Source organism: Galeopterus variegatus, unplaced genomic scaffold, assembly GCF_000696425.1.
Source record: "Galeopterus variegatus unplaced genomic scaffold, G_variegatus-3.0.2 Scaffold458, whole genome shotgun sequence".
NCBI classification, from domain to species: domain Eukaryota; kingdom Metazoa; phylum Chordata; class Mammalia; order Dermoptera; family Cynocephalidae; genus Galeopterus; species Galeopterus variegatus.
In genome coordinates, this window is record NW_007726569.1 from 139,035 (window position 1) to 163,219 (window position 24,185).

The 24,185-nt window shown below is 34.1% G+C and overlaps 1 protein-coding gene across 6 annotated transcripts in view; it reads right to left on the reverse strand.

The window, feature by feature from the left end:
• The window catches only part of MIER1 (mesoderm induction early response 1, transcriptional regulator), a 59,453-nt gene that overhangs the window by 12,798 nt on the left and 22,470 nt on the right, over positions 1-24,185 (reverse strand). For 5 of the 6 annotated variants that reach the window (XM_008569004.1, XM_008569007.1, XM_008569008.1 and 2 more), the window contains 6 exons: positions 17,243-17,404; positions 16,260-16,392; positions 13,658-13,722; positions 9,474-9,546; positions 1,991-2,142; positions 1,056-1,137 (listed from right to left, as the gene is read on the reverse strand). In XM_008569004.1, coding sequence (XP_008567226.1) covers positions 1,056-1,137; positions 1,991-2,142; positions 9,474-9,546; positions 13,658-13,722; positions 16,260-16,392; positions 17,243-17,404 — 667 coding nt within the window. Of the gene's footprint in view, positions 1-1,055; positions 1,138-1,990; positions 2,143-9,473; positions 9,547-13,657; positions 13,723-16,259; positions 16,393-17,242; positions 17,405-21,491; positions 21,554-24,185 lie in introns of those variants that run through there. The other variant, XM_008569006.1, reaches the window with a different exon arrangement.

Consider the following 24,185-nt stretch of genomic DNA (forward strand, 5'->3'; position numbering starts at 1 on the left):
AAGATTTTGAATGATTTGGTACCTACCTCTCCAGCCTCAACTTGGGCCACCTTCTCCTTAATTCTTCATGATCCAACTATATTAGTCACCTTTCAACTTCTTAAATTCACTATATTCTTTTTTACCTCACACTTTGTGCATGGTGTCCCCTCTGGCTAGAATTATTTCCTGCCCCCTACCGCACCCCCTTTCACTGAGATAATTCTTTTATATCTCAACAAAAAAACACTTAGTCTGGAAGCTTTCCCTAAAAACCCCACCCTCTCCCCCTACTATGTTAAATCCCACTTCAATAGGTTTCAATAGCACCCACTTTAGTTCTTCTTGGAAGAATTTCTAACTATTTTTCAGCTTCCCTATCTAGACTCTAAGCAACATGAGGGCAGGAATTTTGTTCATAGTTATATGTTCAAAACTTAGGAGTCCCTCAAATTTTTGTTGAATGAATAAACACCTCATTTGTAACTTAATTATATATAAAATAAACAGTACTCTTAGTGAAGCTGGATGGAGGCCAGATTTAAGTTCAAAAACAAACTTTTGTTGAATGAATAAACACCTCATTTGTAACTTAATTATGTATAAAATAAACAGTACTCTTAGTGAAGCTGGATGGAGGCCAGATTTAAGTTCAAAAACAAAAACAGAGAATAACCCTGGATTTAGTTATAGCTTCATTGTTTATGAATTGTTTGCCTTAGCCAAGCTTAGTTCAGAGACACCAGTCTCATCAATTTTTCACTTAGCTCATAGGGCTATTAACATGATCAAGTAAGAATATATTTAAAAACATGCTTTGAAATTGTAATTGCAAAATACATAATTGTATTTTTATATTTTTACTTAAATGGGCTTACTTTCCCATAAAGAAAGGAATAGACTTAATCTTATTTCTCATAATGCCTTGTATAACACTTCTGTTCAGCTAATATTTACTGAATTCAAAAAGATGAGAATTATTAAGCTTAGGATAGAATATATCTAGGTAAACTGAAGAGCTTAATTTTTAAATTTGTATCAAATGATGAAAACAAAAACTTAATATTTATGCTTACCTCTAGCTGCTTTCACATTAAATCTTAATCTTCTCAATGCCTCTTCTGTATCAAAACTGCATTTAACTAATTCATATAAAGCCTAGAAAAATAAAAGGCTTCAATATTTGACCCAGACACTGAACAGTTCCATACTATAATTTCTTAAAAGTAAAAATTTTTCCAGAATCCAGTGTTTATTTTCATTCTTTCTGGAGGGCAAATAATTTTAGTGAATAAAACATATAGAACACTACACTAAGGAAAAACAAATATAAATTTAACCCTGATAATTAACTACCTCTAAATATGTACAAAATAGTATATGTAAACATTCTAACTAGGTGGCCCTAGTAACCTAGGAATTTAGAAATAAAAAGATTGTAAACCACAATCCTTTCTTTGTGGCTTTTTGAGATTCCTATTATAAAATCATTTTAAACTAATCAGAAAAGAAAAACAATGATAAAAAAAGGTAAAAAAGATAATGCTGTTATACAGTGGTACTTCAAAAAGTTCATGGAAAAATAGAATTAAGATAATACAAATTGTTCCATGACCTTTTTGAAGTACCCTCATATTAGGTTCGTGGTAGGCACCGGTCTTATAGTGTACATGATAATCTTATCCCAGATGAGCATGCCAACTTGATGATATTCAGATTCTCAGGCATAGCCAAAGGAATTTTTAAAAACCTAATAAAAAGTACATACAGGCTAAATAAAACATCAAGATTTTTGTTTTTTTATTTGAGTTTTAATCACACCAATGAAGCGAATGTGGTAACAAATGGTATCTTACACCGATTATAACCTCAGTCAGATTCCCTGTGAATAACATTACAGGAATTTTGGTGGACACAATAACAACACTGAAAGTGGCAGCATTTACATCTATAAATGTGTATGGTTAACTTATTTTTGGAAAATTCTTATAGTTGTTTCTGATTGATGTACCTGTTCGTTGTCTTTTATGTGAGATCCTTCAGGAATTGCTTCTACACCTTTCTCATCACCTGTTCTTCTAGATGCATCCTTAAGAAATACAACCACCTTATCTTCTGGTAAGTACTCAGGATCCCATAGGAGTTGATCATCATTTTCATATACTAAATTAGTAAAACATAATGTTAAAAAAATTGCCAAAAATTGATAGAGTTTGTGTTAAAACATATCACTGAACAAAAACTCATACTTAGAGCCAAATGTTGAGAACTGAGAAGTGTTGTTCTACTACTTGCTTGACTTCTTTCTTGAGCAATATTTATAGCCTAAGTGAATTAAGCAATCTAAACAGAAAGCAGGTACCACTTTATGCCTCCTTCATATCCAATCTTACTTACATTGAGTTCACCAAATTCCAAGTTCGCTTGGTTTGAATACCACTTCTACCACTTACTACCTGTAAGACCTTGGGCAGGTTACTCCTCTTTCTCCACCTCATCTATGCAATGGGGATAACATTAACTCTACCACATGAAGTTGTAGAGATTTAAAGTACTTTAAAACAGTTCTGGCACATATTGAGGTTCAATGGATATCAGCTCCAATTATTATTTTTGAAAAGATGTCTAGAAGAACGCTCACCAAATGTTAACACTCATTTCTTGGTGGTGAAATTTGGGGCAATTTTTAAATTTTCTTTATATTTTTCTATGATGCTATAAATCTTTTTCATAAAAATAACTCATTAGTTTTTTTTAAAAGCATTTAAATTTTATCACAATTTTTATTATAATAAAATTAAAGCCTAAATCTCACAAAAAATTAAAAAGTGAATGTAAAGATGACCTGAGACATAGTCTTGTGGAATTCTAAATGACAGGAAGATGAAAACATAGATAAAATTAGAAGAAATACCAATTTTACAAGAGTGTAGCATTATAGCAGCTAAGAAAAAGAAGTGTTTTAAGCAGTAGTTTCAAAGGCTAGTTAAATGCTGTTGAGTGACCAAAATGAAAACTGAAAAAGGTATGCTGGATTTACTGACAAGGAGATGAATGCTGTGAGAACTGTTTCTGTTGAAAGCAGAAGCCACATTGGAGAGGACTCAAGAGTAAAGGAAAGTGAAGAAATAAAGTAGAAAACTTCTGAAAAGTTTGGTTGTAAGGGTGAAGACAGGGCAGTAACTAGAATGCATGGAGAGTTGAAGAAAGTTTTTGTGTTGTTTTTGTTAGTCTTTAGGTAGGAGACAAAACTGTAATAGGAAGGAGCTAGCTTGAGAAAGACTTCAAGAGACAAAGGATAACTGACAGGGTCAAAGTTCCTTGTAGTATGAAAAGGAATTAACATTAATTAAGCATCTCCTACATACTAGGAAACACATTAAGCATTTTTACAGAAATTATCTTGTCTCCCCACTCACACACATACAGTTCAAAACCTTCTTCTACCTTTTTGTTTCCCAAAATAAATACTCTAAAAGTATAGCCTGAAAGAAAACATCTAGACATTTTTCCTTAAGATATGTCCGTAATTCCTTTTCTAACCTGCTGGTAAAATCCTAGTTAAGCTCTAAATTGTAAACATGATAAAACTCCCACGATAAAGTGATTTTGGATGTACTGCTATTGATTTCTGTTCTCTGCTCAGCCTCTGTTCTCCAAAGGGAGAAGACTACAGTTCTTACATTCTTGGGGTGGTGGCTGAGCCATATAAGAAAACCCTGGACTCAGGAGGAGGAAGGTGAAGGGTGGGTCACTGAATCTCAAGTGTTCTCCCACTTAGGTTTATGAAATAAGCACGAACTACCTGAGATATTTCTGGAATCACTGCAAATATTCTGGAAGTCCCAGGCAGCCATAGGATACAGAGATGTCCTTAAGTAAGCCAACTAGACAACCATCACCAGATGGCGCCAAATGACAAGTCAGACCCCTGACTGTGGGCTAGACAGGCTAGCCCTGATTATTTCATTAACCTCAGAATAACAGAACACTTCATTTTATGCAATTATAATATATTCAATAATGACTAGGCGGTGAGAACAATTAGCACCTCAATACAGAATAAGCTATACTACCTTTACTGGTTCCAGACACAGAACAAATTATTTACCAGTTAAGTTTACACTCTAAATAAAATATGTAACTTCTGACTATAATCTAAATAAAATAAACAGTTGTTTTTTAATTAAATGTCTGTTACGGAATGACTAAAATGCCAAAGAGGATAAGAAATTCAGAAGAACTTCACTATCATCATAAAACACAAAAACAAAAGAAAAATAAAGTCTATATATACAATATTTAGGGATAAACCCTGTAACAGCAATAAAGAAAAAAATTACTCTTTACTGTAATTAAGTGGCACGAACATGCTGAATGTTGAAAAATCACAATCACTGAAATGTAATGGAATCTTCTGTAACTATTTCATTCTAACTCAATAACTAACCCTAAGCGCAGACGGGGATATGTTCTGAGAAATGAGTCTGGATATTTTGTTGTTGTGCAAACATCATAGGGTATACTTACACAAACCTAGAGAGTAGAGCCTACTATATACCTAGGCTTATATATGATACATACATTATAATCTTATGAATCACTGTATATGTGATCCATTATTGACCAAAACGTTTCGTGGCACATGACTGTATTAGAACTTTAAAAAAGCAACCACAAATATATCCACCTCATATTACTGGAAGACATAATTTGTATGTGATTATAAATGAGTAACAGAGTTCAGAAAGCAGTTCACTAGTATATTAACACAGGTTAGTTGATGAAGCGCTTCTTATGGTGTCTTGTTAAAGCATAGATTCTGACTCAGCATGTGTGAGATAGGGCCCAGATTCTGCATTTCTTACTAATTAATTCACAGCTGAATCTGGATACTGGTCTCTGGACAGCACTTTAAGTAGTAAGGCACTGATAATATATATCTCATTTCAGCTACATTATCATCCTAAATACAATTAGAAAAACCAAAAGTAATCAATTAAACTCATCAATTGTCAAAATAATTTCACAAAGTCCACTGTGTTTGTGTGATGGTAGTGGGGGGTGGGGGGGTTGCATGAGAGAAGCTGGAGAGGATTACTATGCATTCTGACAAGAAAAAGAAAAAAAAAAACTGATGTAAAAAGCTGAGAGATCACTATCACAAAACCATAAACAAAGTTCCACAATCTGGGAAATTAATTTTCAATGAATAAATGTCTATTTATTAACTACCAATTTTATTAAAAGAAGTGTTATTCCATTTTTAATGCCTAAGTAAAAACTCTAATCAATACAGCATAAGGATGAGCATGTTGATCTGTAATCAGCACTATGGTGTACTAATGGGGTTTACAACAGAAATCGCCATATTCTCAAAAGGTCACTATGATTAATGACATGACCATTAAGTTTTATAGCTGAGTTTTTCCTACACATAGGTTAAATGAACTGCCTGTTTCAACTATGAATATTGCATTTGTTCATTTTCCAGTAAGTTATTTAATAATTAAAAATAATTTGCCAAATTTTCATTAGAAACAATTTACACAGTCCTTTGCTATTCACTGCTTAGTAATTTCTAGTCATCTAAAATTTGTCATGAAAGTATAAAAATTTGACTGGGAATACAGTTAATTGCTCCTTCCCCTTGACCTTTTTCTTTTTTTTCTGAGATAGCCCATTTAATTCTCAATTTATCTAGTCTAGGGTTCTCAACCTTGACACTACTGACATTTTTGGCCAGATAATTCTTAGTGGTGGGGAGCTGTCCTGTGCATTGTACATGTTTATCAGCATTCCTTATCTAGTCTTACAACAAAACCAGTGTTTACTCAGTTTAGTACATGGGAAAAACAATAAAACACATGCATAACTTTCAAAATCACCTTAGAAAGAAGTACAATGCTTTACATCTGCCCCACATCTCCATGGGAAGTAAGCCCTTTCTCATATGGTCTGGATGGGACTGCCAGTACCCACTGGAGTCCCAGGAATAGATAAATGACCCAGGGCAAGCCACAGTACTCACTCATCTATCTGGTCACAGTAATTACTTCTAGCTGGGTATGTGACACAAGCTCAGTCAATAGGGGCTCTTTTCAGGACTTTTGCTGGAGCTCTGGGAAATGGGGAAATCATATTGGTTGGTTCTTTAGCTATAAGGACAGTGTAAAGCACAAGCCAAGAGCTCTCAGTATCCATCTAAAATTGTCTGACAATAAAGGAAAGAGAGAAGGAAGGAACATTTGATATCCTAAAAGAGTCCCTGAATATAGTTACACAAGAGTACTACTTCAAAAAGATCATGGAAAAACAGTATTAGAAGATAATATGAGGGCTGACCCTGTGGCTCACTTGGGAGAGTGCGGCGCTGGGAGCGCAGAGGCACTCCCGCCGCGGGTTCAGATCCTATATAGGGATGGCTGGTGCACTCACTGGCTGAGGGTGGTGCAGATGACACCAAGACAAGGGTTAAGATCCCCTTACCGGTCACACACACACACAAAAAGAACAACAACAACAAAAAGAAGATAATATGAATCTGTCCATGAACTTTTTGAAGTACCCGCATATTTGAATCCAGACCAATACAGATCTCTCCAGTAAAGCAATCCAGTAAACTCTTTTTTCCTTAAGCTAACTGTATTGGGTCCTGCAAGCAAAAGGGCATCAACTGATTTTTTTCTGAAAATTTGATCAATAAAACCTAAATAGACAAGATTAAGCATCTATTGAATATTAATGTCACTTATTAAGCACTGTGTACCAGACACTATCCTACTAAGTGCTATACATAAAAATACCACATGTAATCCTCATAACAGCTCTGTAAACCCTATTATTATTATTTTATCGATGAGGAGAAAAAGTTTAATGCAAGGCCAAATGCCTATGTAATGATCCAAATTCACTGACTCCACATTAGTTCTGTTAACACTCTTCTGTAACCACCTAGTAAACATTTGGCGCCTGAGTTAATAAGTACCTATTTGACAAAGATAGATCTAATTAGTATTAAGAATATAAAGATGAATATATAATACAATGTGTTAAGTATGTGATAATTTATATGAATTTCAGAAAATGTTAATAAATGTATATGGCTAAGGAGAGTTTTTAATAACCAAGAGAGACAGAGGTTCAAAGGAGCTTGACTGTAACTAACAAATCTTTTTCAATTATTTGAAGTAGGAGTGATAACCAATGAGAAATATATAATCTGCACAGAGCCCAGTTAAAAAAAAAAAAAAAAGGTGGCAGAGAAAAAATTTTGTCAATGTCCCTCCAGGATACTTAGTAAGGATGTTTCCATATATCAATGAAAAGGAGAATTCTGATCCATCTGTCAAATTATCCCTCCAATAAAGATCAAGATATCTTAGTTTTACGGCACTTTTGCTCACCAAACCAATAAAAAATACCCTGTGAAATTTTTTCCATAAGAATGCACTAATCACCATTATTCCTTTAACAAGATTTATTTTCTAACAATATGGCTTACATAACAGTTTCATGAGTTTGGTTTCTGTACACAAGGTACCCTAAGTAAAGATAAATTTTGGGCATCCTGACAAAAGTTTGAATTTCTAGAACTGTGAGGCTGAGGAAAGGCCCTGTACCACAGTGACCCCTCCAAAGCAATGTCACTCTGCTAAGTCTAATCCGATCCTCCCTACACAATCTAACATGCTTAAATTCTCAATAAAGCTTCATAAATCATACTGCTTCCTGAAAAAAACTACCTATAACTGCTTTCTAAAATCATATTAAAATTGAAAACATTAAGCCAGAATTAAAAACATTAAAAATTAGATTGTGATCACTTATATACTGTGACACTTGGTAATACAAACATGAATATAAAAGAAAAAATACGAGCATTAAGAGATAATTAAAATTACTTTCAGCAGTAATATTCATTTGCTGAGGAAATATTCATAAAACTGAGAAGTGTTTCCTACCCATCTACTATATACGAAAATTTCTTTTCTTTTTTTTTTTTTGTCTTTTTTCGTGACCGGCAACGGATCGCAACCCTCAGTGTCGCACCCGTACTGGACCGGGACCGGCAATGGGATTGCAACACTCGGCATTGCGCCCGCACCTCGCTCAGCCAGTGAGCGGGAACCGGTCTGTATGTGGGATCCGAATCCTCGGCGGGAGCGCCGCCGCGGCGCTTCCCAAGCGGCGCACTGTAGCAGTGCGCCACCGGGCCGGCCCCTATATACGAAAATTTCAAAGACAGGTACTACTATATTTCACAGCCAAAATTTAAAAGAAGTTTAATTAAAAAGGAACAAATGTCATTTATTTGTAGAAGAACTCAATGGTGAACATGTGTTCACCATTATATAAGTATAATATTTAAATTTCAATTATAAAGATAAATACAAAAGCCAATGGATTTGTTTTTGCACACAATTACAATATGTTCACAGAACATATATACAGAATTTCAATATATAACAAGGTCATTCCATATTGATACCTTTAATGTTATAGAGATATTACAGAAATTAACTTGAAAAGTGAGTGCAAGCTGTTAAACATTTAAAATTTTTTTAAATATGTGTTAAAATATTTTTGCTGTCACAAAAATGTACTGGCCTGTGGTGTTCCCTGGACTGCTTCTGACCTGCTGCTTGCCCTGAGAGAAAGTGCACACTTAGATTATAAAGTAAGTTTTTGGAGGGAATGCTAAAAAGAAAACAAACAACAAAAGACTTCTACAACGCCAAAGGGCTCTGCATAAGTAACATTAAAATGTGGAGAAGAAAACAAAGAAAAGAAATGAAGAAAGATCTCTAGCTCTGAGTGATGTCACACTGCACATAAACTCATTAAAAACACACATACATAAGCATTCTTTCTGGAACCCACTCAAAGGAATAATCTGAAATAGGCTCCTCTAAAAAAAAATCCTCAAGTATTTCATGTTATTGAAAGTATGACTTATTTTAATATTTTTAGATAAAATGATTAAAAAAATCATGTGAAATTTAAGAATACATGTTATATTCCCAAATTATTTTGAAAACACAAGTGTCAAAGTACTCCATTTTAGTAAGTAATATTCAAAGTTTCAGAAGCTAATAAGCTTTTTAAATAGATGTTTACTCTCTATTTTGTTTTTAAATCTGTGTTTCATTGACATAAAATAATCTGCTTTTAACAACTAAATTATAATGGTCAGAAAAGGGTAAAAGTTCAAAACATCTAAAATAGCGGGGAAAAAGGAACAAATGATTGGGATGTTTCAAGTTACTTAAAAACAAAAGCATTCACTTTTTGTTGCTTTTGCTAGGTTTCTATGGACAAAACTGGAGAAAGAGTAAACATATTTCTTCTTACAGAAATAAGGCAGAGTTCTCTTTCATAAACCAATTGTGTTACTTAGGAACCTGTCATGTTCTTATCACACTTACATACAAAGTAACAGTTCATTACTTCAAAGGCATAAATCCAGCTATGTAACTTTACGAATAACCTACCTTTTTCATTTTCTCTGTATCTACAAATGCCAACTGGAATCTCTGCTTGAAACATGGAGCCCACCATAATCTCCTGTTTTAAAAATATCATAAAACATTAGTAAGATCTAGTAACAAAGATTTTATACCCATTTTCTAGCTTCACCATCTTCTTGGTAAACATTTCCTGGTTTTTCTGTCATAAAATACAGATACAACCAATTAGCTACCTCAGAGGACTATTGTGAGGATGAATGACTTAATAATAGATAAGAGTTTGGGTATGATTGGATGAAAATATTAGTAATAATAATGGGGTGAAATGCAATGTAGACAATGAATACAAAACTTTACTTCAAAATATGGGAAAAAAAAGTGAACTGTGATAATTCAATTAATAAGATAACTACAAAACGTCCTGAAAAATAAAGTCAAATTCAGAGAATGTACACTAAGACAGTGGTCTCAAAATATGGTCCCTGAATCAGCATCATCAGTGTCACCTGGGAAGTTGTTAGAAATGCAAATGCTCAGGTCCCACTACCGACCTACTGAATCAGAAACTCTGGGGGTAGGACTCAGTAATTAGTATCTTAACAAGCTCTCTAGGTGATTCTAACACACGCTTAAGTCTGAGAAGCAGAGCTTTAAGGTAAGGGAAATAAAAAGCTCAATAGGGGCCAGAAGGATAAGCAAGTTACTGCTTGACTTTCATTAAAATAATACAAAATGAAAAGTAACACTTCCTCAAACATAAAATCTAATTATCGTCAAATCACAGATTAAGTGAAACTGAAGGAAATCTGGTAATCAAATCTATATCGTCAAATCACAGATTAAGTGAAACTGACTCTTCAGAAAGGCAACTGGAAACCACCACCGATGAAATTTCACAACACATGGGGACCAAGATTACACCAGACCCTTTTGTCTGGTGGCTAAATGTTAAGAACAAATTTACTGGCATTTTCAAAATGAAGACTTGAGCAAAACAGTATAAAATCATGGTCTAGGAAGTTTAGATAACTCAGGATTTGAAAAGTTCCTCTCTCCTGTTATTGTTACCCCACTGATGTTAGGATATGATTTTATCTACTATAACTTTAAAGATAAGCTGTATGTAATAAAGTTATTGCTGTACAGAAAAACCAGTCTTTCTCATGATGGGTTTTCTAAAAAAAATATCACATACAAGTTTTCTTCACTTTATATAGGAATTCTCTTTATGTCTTCCACTATAAAGAGTCCTCTATTGTTACTCCTTGTGCCTCTTTTTACACTACTCACCTTTGCCTACCAAAGAATAGATATTCAACCCTGGCTGGGGTGCTTCTAAAAATATCAATGCCTGGACCTATTCCAGACCAATTTAGAATCTACAGATGAAGGCCTTGATAATGAGTATTTAAAAGTTCTCCAGGTGATTCTAACATGAAGCCATGATTGAGAACTTCTGAACCAGCATAAAGATAAGAAACTTCCTTTTTCCAATTAAGTTCAAAACACTTCTTTTCACCTCCTAATTTGTTCTGTAGTGTAGGGAAGGAAAGGGAAATTCACTTAGAATCATTACGTGCTAGGTATCTAATATATAATTTTCATTTCGTATTCACCAAGCCCCATAAGGCTGACATTGTTGTTCCCATATTATATGTGAACAGATGAAGCTCAGAAAAAGCAACTTCCTCAGAAACACATAATTAGTAAGTTCTAAAACTATAACTTAAATTCAGGCTTGACTTCAACACTATTTCCCCTACCCTAGTTTCTATAAAAATCCAATTTTATCTTATAAGCCTTAAAAAAAGTGAATCTCTAAATCTTGACAATGATTTACTACAATGAAATCACAATGAAAGAAAACAATCTGGAGTTACTGTGGGCTGCTTTACTTAAGTTTTCCTGAGGAAGAGACTAATACTTCCCAGAAATGAAGGTTTCACCTCCCCCATGTTCTCTCCTTCCTCTGAGCTTTTGTTCATTCATTAAAAAAAAAAAAAAAAGTGCTGAATGCTTAATCAAATAATCTACTGGACATTACAGATATGAAGACGATGTATGCTGGAGAAAAAGATATATAAATTTGGATTATCGTAGAAAATAGCAATTTAATAGGATTCCCAAGTTTTCTAGTTCTTTTCATCTTTTTCTGTATGGTGTAGGAATCAGATTAAAAACTGGATTAAAGAACACTTGCCCAAACAGGTCACATAAAGAGTAAGTAACTTTTGTGATTCTTGTTTTCTGTCTTCAGTCCCATCTCTCAAATTAAGTAACACGTACTACACACTGGGCTAATTATTCCTTACCATTCTAACCCACGTTTATGTCTCTTTCTTCTAACTACTATAGCTTTGTGTTGGCTTCATTCAATTTAACATTTAATAATGCATTTACTTATGTTATGCAGCTGACCCTTGAACAACATGAATTTGAACTACGTGGGTCCACTTACATGCAAATTTTTTTCAACAAATATACTAAAAATTTTTCTCTTCCTTATAATTTTAATATTTTTTATTTTTTTAATATTTTCTTTTCTGTAGCTTACTTTATTTTAAGCATACAGTATATAATACATATAATATACAAATTATGTGTTAATATATGTTAATTGTATATCAGTAAGGATTCTGGTTCACAGTAGGCTATTAGTACATTTTTGGGGGAGTCAAAAGTTATATGCAAATTTCAAGTGCACAGGAGTTGGCATCCCAAACCCCCACACTGTTCAAGGGTCAGCAGTACTTATATTACTTCTTTCAAGGAACATCCCTCCACTTCTGCAGCAAAAACATAAGCTTCTGGAGAAATGCACCTCCTGTCTCTTAATAGCTATGTAAACAAGTTATTCAGTCACTGAATGCAGAAAACTATGTCTCCCCAACTCTAGACTCCAGTCACTAATTATTAAAAATTATATGGCTTCTCTATACCTTTGCTAGGGGGCACACTGCTTATCTATGAGAAACATCCCTTTGGAAACCCAAAAATAGATAAATTTTGGCTGAAGCTTGGAATCCTTAGGTAGTCCAGTCCAAGTTCATATGAATATTTCATTCTTCCTAACAGATAAACTTTAGATATGAGATGTTCCCTTATTTTAATCAGCAAGAGGGTCAGCTCTTTTTTAAGTTTGCCTTGGGCATCCTAACGCAGACCACTTTAAACCAACTAACAAAAACAACAAATAAAAAACCATGAAGAAGGCTCAAAAGTATTAACTAATTAAACAAACAATCTTGACTTCAGAAGTATAAAAAGTCCACTCAATTCGGTGTTTTGGGCTATACCGCTCCAAAGCAATAATTGTTACGCACTAAATTTAAAGTGAGACCTACATCATTTCTTCTATATGAAGAAATAAAAAAATGTAATTTGTTTTAATCAATTCTACATAACATTTTGCTAGATATTCCTAAGAGGGCAACTCCTTTGCAAAAACTTACAATTAATTCTTCAATTTAACTGTATGATACAACACTATATAATTTTATAATTGGAAAACTACTGTCAATATATTATCTTTAGATTCAACTTAGAAATTAACTTATTTAATTTTTTTCTTTTTTTTGGCAGCTGGCTGTTTCAGGTATCTGAACCCTTGACCCTGGTGTTATTAACACCACGCTTGAACCAACTGATCTAACTGGCCAGCCCTACTTATTGAATTAAGTGTAGTTATAGAAAGGCCAAATCTGTCTTTTCACAAATATGCTTACCAGTTATAAATATCAACATGAAACTCAACTGTTCTAATAGTTTTCCCTTTATAAAGAAATTTGGGATGAAAAACTTGCAATTTAAACAATAAACAAAATTTACTTAACAAATGTCAGAGCCTCTGCAACTGCTTTCCAAAATAAAAAATCACATGTGATATTCTTTAGAGGGCAACAAAAGTCTCATTCAGAACTAGTTCAGGACTAGATCAAAAATCTGGATTTCTAATCTTGGTTTGAGTACTGGATTGCTTAATATAGTCCAATTCTTTCCAAACTGTCACTTTATTTTAGAAAAAGATAAATATATCTCTTACCTGGAATATTAGGGAGGAATTAAAACATTTACCAAATGCTTAAATGTCACAAAAGGGCTTACATTAACTTTTATCAATATACATAATTAGTAAAAGAATAATTATACTTGGATTTTTTTTTTACATTAACTTATCTAAGTTTTGGAAAAATATGGTTCTAACCTACCTTTTTCCAGTCTTCTGATGGAATATAATCTTCATCTTCTTCGGATTCTTCTTCTATTTCACTATCTGGAATAAATAAGACAACAGTACTATAAAATGATTGCTTATCCTGCCAATATCTATAACTGTATATTGTTTTCACGTCTACCATCAAATACTTGGACATTCCCAAAGGTATCTGGTTGAGTTAGGCCAAGATATTTCTAATCAAATGATCAATACCCTATCACAAAAACAAAAACAAAACAAAAACCAATAAACAAAAAACCATTCTTGGACAACAAAAGTCTAATTGAGCACTAGTTCAGGACTAGGTCAGAAATTTGAATTTCTAATCTTGGTTTGACTCACTCAACAAAATCCAATTATTTCCATGCCATCATTTTATTTTATAAAAAGATAAATATATCTCTCACCTGTATTAAGGGGAAATTTCAAAATTTACTAAGTACTTAAATGTCACAAAAGGGCTTACATTAACTTTATCAATATACACAGTTAATAAAAGAATAATTACACACGAAGAATTATATTCTCATGAAATGATTTCCTACAAAAACTTCAAGGGAAAAAAATGATATAGAAACATTTTAGACTTGTTTCTAATCCTTATTCTGCCACCAACAGCCTGGTGACAGAATAAGTTACATGATCTCGATTTCTTCACTTATAAAATGAGGGCTTAGACAAAACACTGATTTCCAAATAGTGCTCCTTGGAATACTGGGAATTTTGTAGCATCACTTCAGGAGGAGCATGTGAAGGGAGGGTATATATAAAGACCTCCCTTCTCTCCAATCTCCATTTTATTCAGAGAACTCAAGCTATTGTTTGTTTACACTTTGGAATAAGACTGTATTACATAACGGGGTGGGAAGTCTGAAAACTATTAGATTGTTAGTGCCTCTAAAATCTAAAATGACACACGAAGTTTAAAAGAACATTACATACAGAAATAAAAGCAAAAGAATTTTTTAGAAGTTGGTACATATTGGGCCGGCCCAGTGGCGCACTGGAGAGTGCACTGCTTGGGAGCGCAGCGGCGCTCCCGCCGAGGGTTCGGATCCCATGTGGAGACCGGTTCCCGCTCACTGGCTGAGCGCGGTGCGGGCGCAACACCGAGGGTTGCGATCCCGTTGCCGGTCCCCGGTACGGGCGCGACACCGAGGGTTGCGATCCCGTTACCGGTCAGTAAAAAAAGGAAAAAAAAAAAAAAAGAAGTTGGTACATATTATTTAGAATAAGCACTGAAAAGAATGACAGACTAAACCATTAACTCTCAGGAGTGAATTACAGGGGATTTTCAATTTTTATATCACATATTTCTATAACAACTTAATGTTTAACATTTACATGTATTACTTCTAAAATCAGAAAGAGTAAAGATTATAAAAATAGGTAATCAAAATTAACATATTCAGAAATTATAACTTCAGCAAGAATAAAGACCACAATCTTAAGCATATATATATGTAAACTTACTTTATTTTCCTCACTAATTCTACCTATGGAAAAGCTAAGATAGGTTGTATATGTATAGCCTCCACACATACATCACAACTGAAATACCAGATTAGAAGTATGAAAAAAAATATTGTTTCAAGAAATGTAGTAATCAGCACCTCACATTTAAGCAAACTTTAGGAATGGATCTGCTCTTCATTCAACTAAAGGGAAAAACACCAACACATTTTCCCCAAACTTAAAATTACCACAATTATTTCAGTAACTAATCTCTCCTTACAAGTAACACACTTTTCACTTGGACTAGATCTTTGATCAAACTCACAATTATTTTTATTATGCAAAAATTATTATTAGAAGTACTAGTCACTCTTAAATCAAATGAGTAACAAATCATTATATATAGCAGTAGCTATGTTCAATCAGTTATTACCTTACTAAATTTCATGAAACATTATTTTTCTTCAAGTGTTTCTCTTCCTTTTAAAGTATAAGAAATTTAGATCACAAATTAAAACTGCTAACACTGGTAATGACTTGTTTTTACCAAAGAGCTGTCTTCTAAAAAAATAATTCATACTTAGAATAAAACATGATGGAGCGTGTGAAACATGCAAATATTTAAAATACATACATTAAATGTTGCTTTAACTACTGGCCATCTTTAATTAGACAATAACTCTAGAAAAATTTGGGGAGTTCCTTCTATTTTAATATATTCCTACCTCAAGAGTCAACCATTTCTTTAGACCTGGGAGCCTCTAGTAAGAGAAAACAATGCTTATGAATATACCTAAAAAAGGCTAAGAGGCAAAGAAAGCAGAAAATGAAGAAAATGTAGTAATGGAAAAACGACAAGAAATAAAAATGATGACCATAAAACAAACATTTAAATACCAATAGGGAACAAAAAAAAGGAAACACACCCAAAGTCAAGTAATAAGTAACACAATTATTGTAGCATATTCACTGCCAAAATGGCCCCCCAGCATGCTGAACTAATAACCTACAATAAAATCCATTTACTGTTGAAAGAGATCTCAGAGTAAATAAATACAAAAACACCAGTGGAAAAAAATTAGGGTTTTAGGTAATACATAAAATAGTAAATCAAACTACACCGAACCAGTGACACTTACTTGTATCAAAATATTTACATCGACGTGGGCGGATTATTTCCTGGGCATCTTGAGAAGCAACAGATTGTGATGGATCACCATTGGAAGACTGAGTTTCATCCTCTTGACCCGATGAATCCTTTATATTCTCTTCCTGTGAAATAATAAATTAAATTTCTTTAAGATGTAAAGAAAACTGTTGCAAATGAAAGACGATGGTGTTCAAATTTCGTTTTAAATACAACTAGAAAACTAAAATGAATATACTAAATGCAATGTGGTATACTGGGTTGGCTCCTGGAACAGGAAAAAAGGACATTAGTGGGAAAAACTAGTGAAATGTCCATAGTTTAATACTGTACCAGTGCTGAATTCTTAGTTTTGATAATTATACCATGGGTACATAAGATGTTAACATTAGGGGAAGTGGGGTTATTAGTATACAGGAATTTTCTATACTATCTCTGAACCTCTTCTGTGTATCTAAAATTATTTCAAATTAAGACAAGAAAAATAAATACAGAACTGCCAATTAGCCTTTATTATTTAAAAAGCAATAAATAGCATTTTCTAAAAACTTGGGATAAATAATCTAGAATAAGCACTGAAAAGAATGACATAGACTATAAACTGTTACCTCCCAGGAATAGATTACAGGGGATTTCCAACTTTTATATTACATATTTCTCTAACATCTTAATTTTTTTTTTTGTCCTTTTTGAGACCGGCCGCACTGCGCTCAGCCAGTGAGCGCTGTGAGCACACTGGTCATCCCTATATAGGATCCGAACCCGCGGAGGGAGCGCTGCTGCACTCCCAGCGTCGCACTCTCCCGAGTGCACCACGGGCTCGGCCCTAACATCTTAATTTTTAACAATGAAGTGCATTACTTGTAAAATCAGAAAGAGTAAAGATTATAAAACATAAGTAAAATGAATATATCAAGAAATTACAACCTCAACAATAAAGATTATAATCTTAAACATATATGTATAGACCCTTACTTTATTTTCCCCACTACAGCCACTGTTGTCATCATTATCAGCATCCTCATCATCTTCACCTTCTTCTTCCTCTTCTTCTTCTTCCTCATCTTCTTCAGGTAGTCGAACAGTACTATCATAACCATAAAGGCTGAGAAGTTCATGAATTGGCATGTCACCTTCCTAAACAGACAAAAATAAAAGTTAATTTCTGAATCAGTGGTATTTCATATTCTAGATTATAGTTCACAAATCTATAGAGTACTCATTATATACAGAAGAATACTCTTAGAACTGTATCAAGAATTCTCAAATCATAAAAAGTAAAAAAATTACTGAAACCTCGGAATAACCCAGTCTTTTAAGTATTTTTATAGAACTAACCAATTCTAATTGCTAACAACAAAATCTTTTAGAACGATAAAAACTAAACAGTGGTCTAAAACAATTTTATTTTTACAATTTTAACACAATATATGAAATTCATACATAATAAGAGTACCACACTTAATTTGTGTATGGAGAAATAGAATAATTAGAAAACAGACTGAAAACTAAGTTAAAATGAGAAAGAAAAAATAAAATCCATAGCCCAACCCAAACACACTAAAAGAAAAACAGCAACGATACACAGAAATGATAATAAATTCTGTTTACCATATATTCTTTTCTATGGTTATCTCCACTTACATATAAAATTATCTCATGCAATCCTTACCATTTGTCTTACAGAATTGTTACATTATCTTCATTTCAAAGATGAGGAAATGGAGGCTGAACAATTAAGCAATTTTCTCAAAGATCACACAGGTTACAGGGAGAAGAGCCAGATTTAAACAGTCTAACTCCAAAAGTCCATACTTTTATCTGTACACCAAGATGCCTCAGCCAGGGACCTCCCTCAATCCCCCCAAAAAACATACCCTCTGGATGAAAAAATATCCATACGCAGTAAAATGAAACCAGCTTTCTGTAGAAGGCACTCACTCTAATCAATAATCATGTGATGTAAAGTATCAGGGAAACATGACAGAGTTCTGATAATAAAAAGAATATTTAACCCAAATCATTTGAACACATATACAAGCACACCATACAACACGAACACACACTCTGAAGAAAAAGAGTAGTCAGCCATTTTAGAACCTAGAAAAATAGTATTCATGAATAAGAAATGTTTTTTATTTCCCCAGCAGTCATCGCTTTATTCACAGACAGAAATAAGTCTAGCTCATGTGTTGAACACACTGCTACAGTGGAGAGGGGTACATCAGACTGGATAAGATAACCTGATGACACTACCGCTTAGAACATACAGTTAACCCCCATCACTCAGAATCCATGTTCAAGAAGCAATATAATGATTATAAGATTTTCTTATAGGGAGAAATAAGAGAGAAAATGACATTCAACAGTTCTATTTTACATTGTAAATGGATATTCTGGTTATAAATCAGTTTGTGAATCTGTTTTTGAAAGACAGATCAGTTCTCAGAGCCCTAATAATTTGCACAAGCTACAACCTGAAAAGAGGTAACTGTATGAGGGACAACGTATTGCTACTCCAGCTGAAAAACAGCTGGCATACTTAACTGACAGCTCTTACATCGTGGTTCTCAAAGTACAACACAAACAATGCTTGAAGTGTCAAGGATTTGTTCCATGCAGATCTGGTCCTTGTACTACAGACATTGTACAAGACACTGAAATACGGGAATTAGAAGGCAGATACTTAAGAACTAAAACTAAAACATAAAAGTAGAATAACAGAAAGATATAGAAAAGGCTAGTTTTGTACACAAGAATAACAAATAGCTGCCATAAAGTGTCTTCTATGTGGGAAGCATTTGTGATTGGTACTTTGATTTCATTGCCTTATTTTCTCTTAAGAAAGCAAGCACAGTCAAACATTACACAATCTCATCAGATCCTTACAAGTACCAGATTGGAGTGTTCGATACACTTATTTGCAAATAAGGAAATCCTGCAGAGAGAAACATCACATAATGGTAGAGACGAGACTTCTAAATCCCAGCTCATATAACTTTCCTAAAGTTTACATCCTGTGCCCAAATTAAAACAGGTTTAGCAACTGAAGTCATTACTATGACTTCACTAAAGTTACTACTATGAGTAAGGAAGGGCCAAACAAGAAAAAAGCATGTTAGCCTAACATTTAACCAACGTTTACATGGGCCTTAAGAATGCATAAAGAGCTTTTTTACATTTAGCGCATCTTCAAAACTATCTAAACATATGCTACTACTACTTCTAATTTCTAAAACTGAGTTCATCAATACTTTGGAGACCAAACAGCTAATTAAATGGCAGTACTCTATTCTGAACTCATCTTCTGACTAGACCATGGTACTTAGTCTACTCTAAGAGGCAGATTAACAATCAAATAAATGCGCTCAGGCTCTTTACTGTTGGGTCTGTCTTATTCAAGAGAATAAGAATCACCTTAAGAGCTTAATAAAACAGGTTGCTGGGCCTCACCACAGAGTTTCTGACCTAGTAGGTCTTAAGTGGGGCCTGAGAATCTGCATTTTTAAAAAGTCTTAGGTGATGCAGATGCAATTGCTGATGCTACTGGTGTGAGACCACCTTGAGAGGCACTAATCTCGCAGGTGTAAGATACCTGCAAATCAGCCTTTCCAGCGGGAGGTAATAAAACTTGAACATTACCTTTAATAAAGCTTATCACTAACAAATCATATCTACCTCAGTGATCTGTCCAAAGGGTAAGTGACATACTAACTGCATGGAAAGACGTGTGTGTTTAAAACCACTATCAAGAATGTAGAGTATCTGATATCCATAGTTAGATAAGATTTCTCCCTCTTGGATACACAGATGAGAAGTATGACTCACTTTATAAAAATTCATTTCTCAAAGAAAAATTCAGCAACACCTCCAATACTGATTAAGCAGAGAAAAGAGAGTCAATAGTGGCTTGATCACTGTGCATTTGGAGAACAGCTTGAATTAGAAGAGTAACACGAGGGTACCTCAAAAAGTTTATGAAGATTCACATTATCTTTTAATTCTATTTTTCCATAAACTTGTTGACGTACCCTTGTAGAAATGGTACAGATAGAGAAAAGGCATTCAAATCAGAGGAACTTACAAATGCAAAGGTATAAAAACAGGAATGATGATCAGTTCACCCTGACTAGATCAGACATACCATCGTAGTAACTAAAAAAAAAGAAATATAATTTCAGAAGGCCATAGATCACTGAAAGATCAGTTATAGATTACTGAAAGTTAGGGTTGGAATTTTTACCTACTCACTCTAGTTTTACCTAGTTTCTAAAGGAATATGTTATACTCTACTTTTGACTCAATTTCAGAGTAGCTATCAAGCAGTTACTGACACTATGGAAGGGTAAGGGAAAATTACACACATAAAATTTTCAACATCGACTTAGGTAGGGAAAAGTTTAGTCTGCTAAGGAGACTGAGGTAGGTGGGAACCCATTACTATTATTCACTACACATTCACCTGTAGTGTAATCAGAACCTAAACTAAATTAGTGGTTGTGGAAACAAAATAAAGCAAAGCAAAACAAAACAAAACAATGAAGAGATCCTGCAGAAGAAATCAACAGAATTTACTCAGGGATTAGGAGTGGTGGATACCTTGGTGATGCTGAATCCCTGGTTCCATACATTCCTTGCAGCCAGCTACACATTCACATGATGCCTAATAAAGTTTCTTTTTAGTCAACATTATTTTTAGGCAGTTCTATTATGTGCAAACAAAATACCCTTGCCTATTCCATCAAAAAAATGCTTGCTTAATATTAAAAACTAGGAGTATATAGTGGTTTTATGCTTTTGCTTAAATATTAAATTGTAGCTTAACCTCTGTCACCCAATATCAAGTTAGTAAGCAACAAGGAAAAAGCAATTATCACCACTGAGAACACAAGTCAGAGCTTAACAGTACTATGAAAGGAATCTTATCTGATCTAAAGTTAAAGTGAAGATCTTGCAGCAAACACTGGGCCATAACTACAATAAAAATTAGAATCAGTTTTGCTGAGGAATCCTGTTTCAAATTAAAGTAACACTTACTGTGTCCCTACTTTATGCTAACTGAAGTATTTAAAGATTTAGCAAGCAAAAACAGGTTACCATGTAAGAATTATCTCTTGTTATCTGCCCCCCATCCCTTTCCTACTGTCTTTTACTTCTGTACTCATCTTCTCCAAGAAAATATTCTTTCCACCATTTCAAGCATCTATTTTAATTGAAAGCTCACCTCCTGGACTATAGCATCTGACCCAACAGGAATCACTGCAGTCCCTGTCCATAGGTTTGCCGTGGGCACAAGACCCAAGCTTGTCCATAGTTTGTTTCTGGAATTTTATCAACGGCAGCTAAAGAAAGAAACACAGACTGTCTCAAGCAGCAAATGGAGGAGACCTTGGAACTGATAGGATCATATAAAAAAAAGTTGGTCTGAAAAAGGAAGACAACCATGTAGAAAAGCAGAGACGGAGAAAATATACTCTGGTGGCATTTGAGTCCCTGAAGCCTAGATATATCCTTTACCTTAATGAAATTTCGTGAGCATTACACTAAATTCTTCATTTTGCCTAAGCTAGTTCCACATGGACTTCTGTCTCTGCACCTCCAAATTCTGATGCTACAACAGTAATGATATTTTGTAAAGCAAATATTCTTTTTTTTCCTTCTGAAAGACTAAAAGATGAATAAAACTTCACCAACAGTACATTATTATACTAGGGCCTGTCAGTCACTTGATCCACTAGCTTGTATCATCAAAATCTGCATTCTACCAGGTACTAATGGTTTTCTCTCAACTTAAACTGAAATATCACACTAAAGTGACAACAGTGTTTTATTTACATTCATACAAGTGTTAAGGGTACAGAAACAGGGGAGCAAAGTGAAAGAGAAAACTGTGGGTCAAGCAGTGGGTTTTCACAGCTGTAGGTCACAGACCTCTTTAAAAATCTTATGAATGATATAACTACTAAGATTTATTTGGTACTTATCATGTGCCAGACATTGTACTAAGTGCTTTAGATATACTATTCTTGTAATAACTGAAGCTCAACAATGTTGAGGAACTTATCCAAAGCCAAACACTGAATAAGTAGTGCAGCTAAATTATGAACGCAGGCAGTCTGACTCACTGCTTTACACTGCTTTTACAAACACATGCATATATACTGCCTTCCTTGAAACCTGATCTTAGGTTAAGTGTACATTATTCTGATGTAGTGTGAAATAAGATATGATGGGTTGATAGATTATAATAAGGAAAATAGGCACAGTACAAGATGAATAAAAATATATGAACGTGCACTAAACTTGTATAGTGTTGTTTAACAAATAAGTTGTGTAAGCACTGTAACAAAAAGAGGGGCAATCATGTCTCCATAAGCTAAAGGGAGGCTGGAGGTAGAAAGAATGGACTTTTTAAAAGACAAACATCATATGAGAAACTAAGTCTGTCCTAATTTCAACACAATAGGGCAAAGTTATCAAACACCAGCAGACAATAGTATTGTCAGGTTGGAGTGGTATGCATCTCCTGGCTGCTGAAGAGGTGGCTCCTTCTTCCTCACATCGGGGTCAGTCATGACTGTGCCGGGCAGCAGACGATGGTGTTCAAGTCAGGGCCACTTGGTGTACAGACACAGTACTCTTCTCAAACCAATTACACCAAAACTGACTTACCAATAAATGCTTATGAAGAAGGGAAAAAGAAGGAAAGTGGGGTCAGTCATGACTGTGCCGGGCAGCAGACGATGGTGTTCAAGTCAGGGACACTTGGTGTACAGACACAGTACTCTTCTCATACCAATTACACCAAAACTGACTTACCAATAAATGCTTATGAAGAAGGGAAAAAGAAGGAAAGAGGCTGATTTGCAGCCAAGAAGGCCTAAGGGACCACATTCAGATTGGACTAGAGGGACAGTTCCTAAGGTAACCAATCTCTTGAACTTGGGGCTTGACTAGAAGATAAACTATGAAGGAATGGAGGCAGTGAACTCTTCTTTATAATTCCCACACTGGGGTTTCTTTTGTATCTATACAATTCATGTTGTGTATATTCTTCAAGAAAATCTCAGTTTCTCACATTTTAATCTTTATTCCCTAACTCTGGAGATTTACTGGATGGAACACATCTAGTACTTTAAAAAGTATATTAAGTATTCATATTGTTATGGTGTGATTTTTTTCTTAAAGCATATCTATGTACATAGAGATATTATAATCCTGATATTTCTTTTCCCAAATGGACTGCTACAGTTGTGTACGTTCAGAGTCTTTTGAGTTTTAAGAGTACATTTGGAAAACAGAGTTAACTCTGAGTACAGCTATTTATTTCAAATAAAAGTCTATTTACCATGGAAATGATTTTGACACCACTTTTAAGATCACCACAATAAATTCTAACCTATATCTAGTTTTAGTAAAACATCTAAATGCTGAAATTATATAATTAATACACCTTTTCTATTGACAGGATACATGCATGCAAATGTAACAATACACATCAAAGCTTCTATCGTTAGCTTTCATTACAAATTTTAGAATTCAAATTGAATAAACTTAAAACCACATGCTATGCAGTTATAAGTCCTGAATGAATCAATTGTCAGAGTTCTGCCACAAATTACATCAAAAATCCATTTTCATGCGACCAACGTACCAGGTGAAAAACACTTTACCAATTTCCTGACATAAATAATACTTTGCTTCTATAAAAGCAAATCAGCAATCAACATGACAAAATCTTGTTCACTTTTTTAATTTAAAAAAAAAAAAAAAAAAAAAAGCTTGGTTTGGTTCACACCTAAGGAGTTCATAGCTATAGGAAATCCAACATGTTGGCCCTGAACTAGCTTAGTTTCAGATTATAGATGAAAGCATTAGTGATTATGTGCTACTTAAACCTAGGCTTTAATGGTTTCTG